This window comes from Siphateles boraxobius, unplaced genomic scaffold (assembly GCF_051911475.1).
Source record: "Siphateles boraxobius isolate OS27281-9 unplaced genomic scaffold, OSU_SipBor_1 138, whole genome shotgun sequence".
Lineage (NCBI taxonomy): Eukaryota > Metazoa > Chordata > Actinopteri > Cypriniformes > Leuciscidae > Siphateles > Siphateles boraxobius.
Genome location: NW_027508742.1, coordinates 572,501 through 583,057, shown reverse-complemented (window position 1 = coordinate 583,057; position 10,557 = coordinate 572,501). Strand labels below are relative to the sequence as shown.

At 42.1% G+C, this 10,557-nt stretch overlaps 1 protein-coding gene across 1 annotated transcript in view; it reads right to left on the bottom strand.

Moving 5' to 3' along the window:
* Window positions 1-406: 406 nt before the first annotated feature.
* The window catches only part of LOC143738122 (transmembrane protein 65-like), a 17,917-nt gene continuing 7,766 nt past the window's right edge, over window positions 407-10,557 (bottom strand). The window contains exons 5-7 of the mRNA XM_077230047.1: window positions 4,899-4,941; window positions 3,743-3,848; window positions 407-3,652 (exon numbers count right to left, since the gene is read on the bottom strand). Coding sequence (XP_077086162.1) covers window positions 3,524-3,652; window positions 3,743-3,848; window positions 4,899-4,941 — 278 coding nt within the window. The 3' untranslated portion in view covers window positions 407-3,523. The remainder of the gene's footprint in view (window positions 3,653-3,742; window positions 3,849-4,898; window positions 4,942-10,557) is intronic.

Here is a 10,557-nt window from a genome sequence, read left to right as displayed (position 1 = left end):
GCATCTGCTTTTAAAGAAAACATTTCATTCTGGCGTTATGCATTACTTCAACAACACTTGAAAGTTCATAAAAAGCAACATTTTGAACAAAAAGCTGAGAAAATTGTGTTTTTTGTCAAAGACTTTCTCCGGATGGGATGATGAGAACACAGAAGGAAGGAGTGCACGGATGATAAAGGGTTATTCTTAAGAGTGATCAGCTGGAAATCTGTGTGTTTTCATCTATATGATGTAGCAGAGATGTTGACCTGTTTATTTCTGAACACACACACACACACACACACACACACACACACACACACACACACACACACACACACACAACTCACCCGTTCACCTGTGTAGTTCTGTGTTAGAGATAATGAACACATAGACTGTACATAATAATAATAAAGATGCATTGTGGTTTTTATATTGTCAATAAAGGCATTTTATTGAAATCAGTTGCAGTGTGAAAACTTCAGCGGGTGCTTATTTCATTTATAATTCAGTAACACTTTACAATAAAGAGCCCGTTAGTTAGTCATTAAGTACGAGCAATTCATTTGTTACTTCATTTATTAATCTTAATGTTAGTTAATAAAAACACAGCTGTTAGTTCATGTTAGCTCAGGTCCATTCAATTATATTTTGGATTTGAGTGGTGAATTCGTAAATGTTGAAATCAAGATTAATAAATGTTCTTCGTCATAATTGTAAAGTGTTACCAGTAATCATCTGAAGAATAACCAGTTTAAACTACACAACTTTAAAATGACATTTAGAGCTTCATGTTCTCAAAAGCACATTCACAAATAACATCAATATTTCTGAACAAAACGGGTTTGATGTGTTTGAATTGTACTTTTCGCTTCAATAGTTCTTTTGTGCGACAAATGAATTTATAAAAGTACAAATATTCCACGTCGTCTCACAAAAATAATCATAGAATTAGCAAAATACTGTAAAATAGCTGCGGTAGAACAGACGGCTGTGCAATAATTATATACATGAGTTTTTATTAGAATGCATAGTGTCCAATAAGAAGTATGACTAATATGTTTCTGGGGCGTGTTGATTTATGCATTACCCAGAAGTCATTACATGACTAATTCCAGAGGTATTTCTATTCATAAAGTAACAGACATCTTTGCATCAGACTCATGTTCATCTGCTACAGGACCTGATGGAGGCCAGGCTGCGTTGATGTACTATTGTAGTTTTTGATTTGATTTTCTGGTAACACTATTTTACAGTGTCCTTGTTACATGTAGTTACTATAGTAATAACTATAAATTATGCATAATTACATGCACTAATCTCACAACAAACCTAACCCTATAGTACGAACACATAATTCATCAATAATACTGAAATATATAATTACACTGTAACAAGCACACCTTAAAATAAAGTGTAACCGATTCCGTTTTAATTTTAGAGAAGTTTTACTAATTCATCTGTGCGTTTTTGTCATAATTATTCGTTTTATAGTAAAACCTTACAGTAAGGTTAACTTTAACATGAACGTTTTACAGGATTTATTAAATCTGCAAAAAATAAAGCTGTTCATTGTTAGGCTTAAATACAACATTTGATCATTAAAAAGTATCAGTAAATGTTGAGATTAAATGTAATAAATGCTGTATAAGTATGCTCATTTTTTTAAATATGGCTATATAGTTTTAGTGTAATTAGTTTTAGAAATGGAAGCTTGTTTCCGCCACTGAATAAAACAGTTTGAAATTATAATTCTGATATTTTTCTCACAATTCTGACTTCATAACAATTGCAAGTTTGTTTCATGAAATTCTGAGAAAAAAAGTAGCAATTACAGTTTTATTTTTTATTCTGTTACGAAACTTCATACTTTAGTACTTCAAGCAACTTAAGCTAAAGGAAATTGATAAATGCTAAAATTAGTTTTTTTAAATATTTTATTATTTTATAGTTTTCGTTGAACATTCAGCTAATGTGATGAATGAATATATCGATTGGTCTTTCACTCTTGTAACGGAGATCTCCGGGTTCATCATGTGATCTGACATCACTCCCGAGCGGCCCAATGAGCTTCAGTTTCATGAGCCTGATGCATGATGGGAGTGTGCAGAACTCTTGTGCTGTGCAGAATAAAACTACAGACGTTCCAGTTAAAATCAGGAGTCCAGGATCAACGTAGTTTGAGAGGTTAATAAAACATTTCTGCTTTATGATGTAAAATACAGTTTCCTAATTCACCCACTTCAAACAGAACAAATAATAAACTTCGTTCTTCACTAAATGTTTCCACGGAAAAACATGCGGCTAAAATCTAAAGTGAAAACAAACCATAAAACGGGTAAAAGAGTAAAGTCTGTTCACATCGAGAACGATAACTACACCAGCGTATGTATGATAATGTTCCGTTTATTAAGTTTGATTCTGTTCTATTCCTGTTTATTACTGCGAAACGACCAGCATAGAAATAAAACAAACGTGTTTAAAGCAGGAGGGATTCTGATTGGCTAATGATGTTTTTATCGTTCATCAGCGATAGATTCTGATTGGCTGATGTTTTTATCGTTCATCAGCGATAGATTCTGATTGGCTGTCAATGTTTTTATCGTTCATCAGCGATAGATTCTGATTGGCTGTCAATGTTTTTATCGTTCATCAGCGATAGATTCTGATAGGCTGATGTTTTTATCGTTCATCAGCGATAGATTCTGATAGGCTGATGTTTTTATCGTTCATCAGCGATAGATTCTGATTGGCTGTCAATGTTTTTATCGTTCATCAGCGATAGATTCTGATTGGCTGTCAATGTTTTTATCGTTCATCAGCGATAGATTCTGATAGGCTGATGTTTTTATCGTTCATCAGCGATAGATTCTGATTGGCTGATGTTTTTATCGTTCATCAGCGATAGATTCTGATTGGCTGATGTTTTTATCGTTCATCAGCGATAGATTCTGATTGGCTGATGTTTTTATCGTTCATCAGCGATAGATTCTGATTTGCTGTCAACGTTTTTATCGTTCATCATTGATTATTCTGATTGGCTGATAATGTTTTTATCATTCATTGGCGATGGATTCTGATTGGCTGTCAATGTTTTTATCGTTAATGCACGCTAGATTCTGATTGGCTGTCAACGTTTTTATCGCTCATCAGCGTTAGATTCTAAATTGGCTGTCGTTCATTGGCGATGGATTCTGATTGGCTGTCGTTCATTGGCTGGAAAACAAAGTGATTCTAACGATATTCGTAATGGTTATAGTTGTGCTGACTTCCATATTCTCGTAGTGATTATTACAGCTTTATAGTTATCGTTCTTTGGTGTAAAATAGTGTTATGTGACAGAGAGATAAAATTAAACTCATGCTCATTTAAACACATCTATTCTTCATCTTTAGATTAAACTACTTAATTATTTAGATTTCTACTTCCTACTATTATATTATGATCTTTTATTCATTTCAGTTTACCGTTTGATCATTCGCTTGATTTTCGTCAGACTTTGGCAAAACTAATGCGGTGGTCGTCATGCCGATATAAAAGTGCGTCAGTCTGAGGTCGGGAGATTCTTCTTCTTCTTCTTCTTCTTCTTCTCGTCGTCTTCGTCATCGTCGTTCAGGAAGAGCAATGGAAACATTCCCAGAATGCACCCGATGGCGACTCCGATGGCTTTTCCCTGAACACACACACACAGACAGGAGTGTGAGGATCGACTGAGGCGCCTCGTACACATCTGTGTGTGAGTGTGTGTGTGTGTGTGTCTCACCATGTGTGACGTGACTCTGGTCTGCCACATGTCCACCTGTTTGGGCGTTAAATCTGGAATCTGCATCCCGAAACGAGACGCCAGAGCCTCCACGTAACCTGCTAAACTACACACACACACACACACACACACACACACACACACACACACACACACACACACACACACACACACACACACACACACACACACACACACACACACACACACACGTCATTTAATTTAATATTCTACAATATTATTGATCTCCTGCACTGACACCATTATATGAGAGCTGAGAGCTGGACGATGACATCACGGTTTTCTTACGCTGGACTGTGACGCTGTTTTCTTCTAGAAACTCTTGCATTATTCTCCTGTTATCTCTGTAAAGCTGCTTTGAAACACTCTGTTGTAAAAAGCGCTGTATAAATAAAGGTGACTTGACTTGACACACACAGCGAGGTCACACACTCTCTCTCACACATGCACACACACACACATCATTTCCTGTTGTTTATACTGCTAAATATAAATGTGTTGCATTATTTTCCTGTTATCTCTGTAAAGATGCTTTGAAACACTCGATTGTAAAAATCAATATATAAATAAATGTGACTTGACAAACACACACACACACACACACACACACACACACTCTGAGTTCACACACACACACTCACACACACTGTGAGTTCACACACACACTGTGAGTTCACACACACACTGTGAGTTCACACACACACTGTGAGTTCACACACACACACTGTGAGTTCACACACACACTCTGTGAGTTCACACACACACTCTGTGAGTTCACACACACACTCTGTGAGTTCACACACACACTCACACACACACACACACACACACACACACACACACACACACACACACACACACACACACACACACACACACACACACACACACACACACACACACACACACACACACACAAACACACTGAGTTCACAGACACACACACTGTGAGTTCACACACACACACACTGTGAGTTCACACACACACACACACATACACACACACTGTGAGTTCACAAACACACACACACACACACTGTGAGTTCACAAACACACACACACACTGTGAGTTCACACACACACACACACACACACTCTCACACACACACACGCGTTACATGAGTTCAGTGTTTACCCGAGTCCAGCCAGGTCCGACACCAGATTCCCCAGCGCCGCCGCTGAAACACAGTCACAGACTCAGACGCTCATCCTGAACCTCATCACACTTTATTACAATTAAAGGATATTATATTTAGCATGAAATATAACAATAAAGGCGTCAGCTTTTTTACATTGTGACTTTAATTTCATGAAAATTACAACTCAAATTACACATTTAAACCCAAAATCAGCATTAGTGTGTGTTTGTGAGTGTGTGTGTGTGTGTGTATGTGTGTGAGTGAGTGTATGTGTGTGTGTGTGTGTGTGTGAGTGAGTGAGTGTGCGTGTGTGTGTGTAAGTGTGCGTGTGCAAGTGTGCGTGTGTGAGTGAGTGAGTGTGCGTGTGTGTGTGTGTAAGTGTGCGTGTGCAAGTGTGCGTGTGTGAGTGAGTGAGTGTGTTTATGTGTGAGTGAGTGTGTGTGTATGTGTGAGTGTGTGTGTGTGTGTGTGTTTGAGTGAGTGAGTGAGTGAGTGAGAGTAAAGTCGTAAAGTCGACTCATAAAGTCGAAGAGATCCAGAACAAGGCCAGGACAAGCGGTCAGTCCGTGAACAAGACAAGAGCGCGCGAGTCGTTTTTCTGAATGTCCAGTTCTCCTGTTGTTTCAGTGTAGTATCTACCAGAAGGTGAGGTTGTTTTCGATTCTCTGGTTATTTTCTTGTTTTGCCTTCTCACAAATTTGTATTTTAATTAGACGCGTTCCCACTTTATATAACAGCCGCTCTGAACAGTATTGCAGTTTAAATTTTATAGCACTTAAGTGAGCGCTGTCCAACAGCTAGTTTCGATTCTTCCCATTATTCGGGTAATTTGTGTTTGCTGTGTTAATTGCTGGGCAGAAACAGCTGTCCTCACTCATGCGTTAGTACGCATTATATCTATGTAGTGTGCGCACTGTCGCGGAAGCGCCAGCGGAAGCGTTCAGCCTCCTCGTGTGAAGACCGACTCGGGTAAAGACCGTCGACTCTACCTGTGCGACTCCACCGAGCAACGACACCAGCTACGCACTTAAGTATCTTCTTCTCCCTTTCCTTTCCTACTTGTACTCTATTTCCCTTAATCAACATGTGCTTTCAATACATTCCTGTTGTCTCTCGACAACACACTCTCATCACGCACAGAAGGCAGCGCAATACTGCTAATCTGCGTCCCGTTCTCTCATCCACACACACACCTCCCTCTCTTTCTATGGGTCTATGGAATTGTCAGTCAGCAGTCAATAAAGCTGACTTCATTCCTGCCTTTGCATCTCTTTCAACTCTTAATATCTTGGGCTTGACTGAGACCTGGATCCGTCCAGAAGACTCAGCAACCCCTGCTGCTCTCTCTAACAACTTCTCTTTCTCTCACACGCCTCACCAGTCTGGTAGGGGTGGGGGGACTGGTATTCTCATTTCTAACAATTGGAAATACTCAACTCTCTCCTCTCTATGCAATAACAACTCATTTGAATATCACGCTATTACACTTACAACTCCCTTTAAGATCGAGATTGTAGTCATTTATCGCCCCCCAGGTCAACTGGGAAGCTTTGTTGAGGAGCTGGATGTGCTGCTGTCCTCTTTCCCTGAGGACGGCACTCCACTTGTAGTCTTTGGCGATTTCAAGATTCATCTAGAGAAGCCGTATGCTACAGATTTCATCTCTCTCCTAGCCTCATTCGATCTCAAACGGCTCATCACCACAGGTACTCACAAGTCAGGCAACCAACTGGACCTGGTCTACACACGCAACTGCATCACAGACAACATTTTGGTGAAACCTCTCCATGTTTCAGATCATTTCCTCATTACTTTCAATCTACAACTCACTATCCACACTCCACCAACTCCCCTACCAGTTACCTTCAGACGAAACCTGCGCTCACTTTCTCCCTCCCGTCTTTCCTCTGCTGTGTCATCTTCTCTTCCCTCACCCTCACAATTCTCATCTCTAGATGTAAATACCGCAACGGATACTTTATGCTCCACATTAACTTCTTCTTTAGACACTATCTGCCCTCTCTCCTCCAGGCCAGCACGCGCTACCCCCTCTAAACCCTGGTTATCTGAAGTTCTTCGGGAACACCGGACTAAACTCAGGGCAATGGAGAGGAAATGGCGCAAATCATAAGATACATCTGACCTGAGTATGTACCAATCCCTGCTCTCTTCCTTTTCTGCTGATGTTCACGCGGCAAAATCTTCATATTTCCACAGCAAGATCAACAGCGCCTCTAACACACGAACACTTTTCAAGACATTCAACTCTCTCCTCTGTCCACCTCCACCCACCTCCTCGCTAACTGCTGATGACTTTGCTAACTTCTTCACTAACAAAACAACAACCATTAGCAGTCAGTTCTCTCCTCCACACACACAGGAACCTAGTCCAACCTCTCCCACAGCCAATAACCACCTCTCCTCCTTCTCTCCACTAACCGAGGAAGAAGTATCTAAACTTCTCCTCTCCAGTCATCCTACCACCTGCCCTCTAGACCCCATCCCCTCACACCTTCTTCAAGCCATCTCTCCCACACTTCTACCAGCACTCACACACTTCATCAACTCATCCCTCCATACTGGCATTTTTCCTACAGCATTTAAGCAGGCTCGGGTAACCCCACTGCTTAAAAAAACAACTTTAAACACATCACTTCTAGAGAATTACAGACCTGTCTCTCTCCTACCTTTCATTGCAAAAACACTTGAACGAGTTGCTTTCAACCAAGTATCATCTTTCCTGTCTCTGAATAACCAGCTGGATGTCAACCAATCTGGCTTTAAGAAAGGCCATTCGACCGAGACCGCATTACTTTCAGTCACAGAAGCCCTGCGGATCGCAAAAGCTGCTTCCAAATCATCAGTTCTCATTCTCCTAGACCTGTCTGCTGCCTTCGACACTGTGAATCATCAGATCCTTCTGTCCACCCTCTCATCACTGGGCATCACTGGATCTTCCCTGAGACCTATCTCACAGGAAGGTCATTCAGGGTCGCATGGAGAGGCGAGATATCCAAAGCACATCGACTGACCACAGGGGTTCCCCAGGGGTCAGTCCTTGGACCCCTCCTCTTCTCCATTTACACCACATCACTGGGACCCATCATACAGGCACATGGTTTCTCTTACCACTGCTATGCTGATGACACCCAGCTCTACCTCTCATTTCAACCAGACGATCCCACAGTAGCTGCACGTATCTCTAGCTGTCTGGCGGACATCTCGGCATGGATGAAGGAACATCACCTGCAGCTCAGTCTGGCAAAGACTGAGCTTCTCGTTCTCCCTGCCAATCCGTCTTTACAGCACGACTTCACTATCCAGCTAGAGTCATCCTCAATCACCCCATCAAGGTCAGTCAGAAATCTTGGAGTAATCTTTGATGACCAGCTAACCTTCACAGACCACATTTCAAAGACAGCTCGATCATGCAGGTTTGCAATGCACAACATCAGGAAGATCAGGCCTTTCCTGATATATGAGCTTGCGAGAGGACGCTGGCGTGTCTGTCGCCGCTTCTCATGCTCATGTCGCTGCTTCTCATGCTCACAAACAAAATAACGCACTACTACCGCTACTCTGCGATTCTTCTCCCGTTGCTTTATCAAAGCTGGACTATACTTCATGCTACTAGTTGGATGAACTTTCTCACATTCTGCAACTCTTTCGCTGTATGCTTGGTTATGCTACAGGATCTGGTAAACCTGTGGTTTTTTCCAGCTGCTACGCTTCTTTGCAATCGGACGATTTCCAAACTGTGAACATTGTAATTACCTCTGTCAACGGCTTGATCCTCCACAGTATTCTCTGTTGAAGCTTGGTCGTGATGATCTGCGGCTTGTAAGCTGCTAGCTAGTGTTGGGCAAGCTAACGTTTTCCTCTGGCATCATGGCATTCCTAAGATACTACACTCTGGAACTCAAGAATTTCAACTCGCACATCGTACCGGGCAACGGTAGCCTTGAGGTGATTAAATCTCTCCATCTCTTACGTCGTGCCCCCTATGTGCACAGGGCTGTTCGGCATAAGCTTGTTTACACGGAGACATCCCAGGCTATTCCTGTTGTTCGGTCTATCACTTCCAAGCGACGACGTCATCAGAATGAGCCGCGTATACACCTTTTGAATCTACGGCCCGTTGAACAGGCTGTTGACGTCACTTCTCATGCCAACTCATCTGTCCTGAAATCTGTTTCATTCATGCTGCTGAACACTCGATCGCTAAATAATAAAGCACCACTCATACATGACATTATAACTGACAGGAAACTGGATTTTCTTTGTCTAACTGAAACTTGGCAGAACCAAATGGACTTTCTTACGCTTAACCAAGCTACCCCCCAAGGCTATAGTTACATTCAAAAGCCACGTAGTTCTGGACGGGGTGGGGGACTGGCTGTCATACATCATGCAGATTTCCATATAAAAGAATTTCCAGTACACACCTCTTCATTTGAGTGCATTCATTTTGCTTTGATCGGGCCAATGCAGCTACAAATGGTCCTTGTCTATCGTCCGCCTAAGGCATCTGCTAGTTTCCTGCCGGAGCTCTCTGACCTCCTTGCTCTAATCTGTCCCACCTTTCCAGCTACGATCTTACTTGGTGACTTTAACATCCATGTTGACTCCAGTAATGTCTACACTGCAGAATTTTTGTCACTACTGGACTGTTTTAATTTTTCACAAGATGTCAACGGCCCAACTCATGCTAAAGGTCATACACTGGATCTGGTATGCTCCTTGGGTATAACCCCAACCCATCTACAAACTATCGACCTAGCTATTTCTGATCACCTTGCCGTTATGTTCTCTGTTTCTGTACACACACACAGGAAGTGTGTGAAAAGGACCATTGCATATCGAAACATCAAACAAGTGTGCATTCACAAATTATCATACACTCTTGCAGGCCATCTTATCAGCTGTCCTCCATCCTGTACAGTTGATGACTTGGTTACTCACTACAACTTGGCCCTGTCACATAGTCTGGACTCTGTTGCCCCCCTCATTACGCGATCTGTCTCATTCTCCTCTCCTGCTCCCTGGTTCAATGCTGAACTCCGCGCAATGAAGGCTACAGGGCGGAGGCTGGAAAGGTACTATAAAAAATCTAGCCTTACTGTCCACCAGCTAGCCTATAAGAACCACGTTAAGAGCTACAAGATGCCCTATCCAAGGTGAAAAATAACTACTACTCTACACTCATTGGCAAACAACAACACCATCCTAGACAGCTTTTTTCCATTATCAACCGCTTACTCTGCCCACCTGACCCTCCTCAACCTTCTGATGCTGCTGGCTTATGTTCTAAATTCCTGGTTCATTTCCGGGAAAAGGTTGAAACCATCCACCAACAACTGCAGCTGTCCAGCTTATCTCAATCAACCGTACTACCATTGTCTGACACAAACTCTTCAACCGCTCTCGCGCCGCAGGACTGCCTCTCCTCCTTCTCCCCGCTCAACACAGCTCAAGTCCTTGAGCTAGTATCAAAAGCAAAGGCCATAACCAGCAAACAGGATCCTATGCCGACAGCCTTGGTTAAGGCATGTCTTCCAACTTTGGGTCCAACACTGGTTAACATCATTAACACTTCACTGTCTTCTGGGGTGGTCCCCACCAGCTTTAAAACTGCTGTGGTGATCCCTACACTTA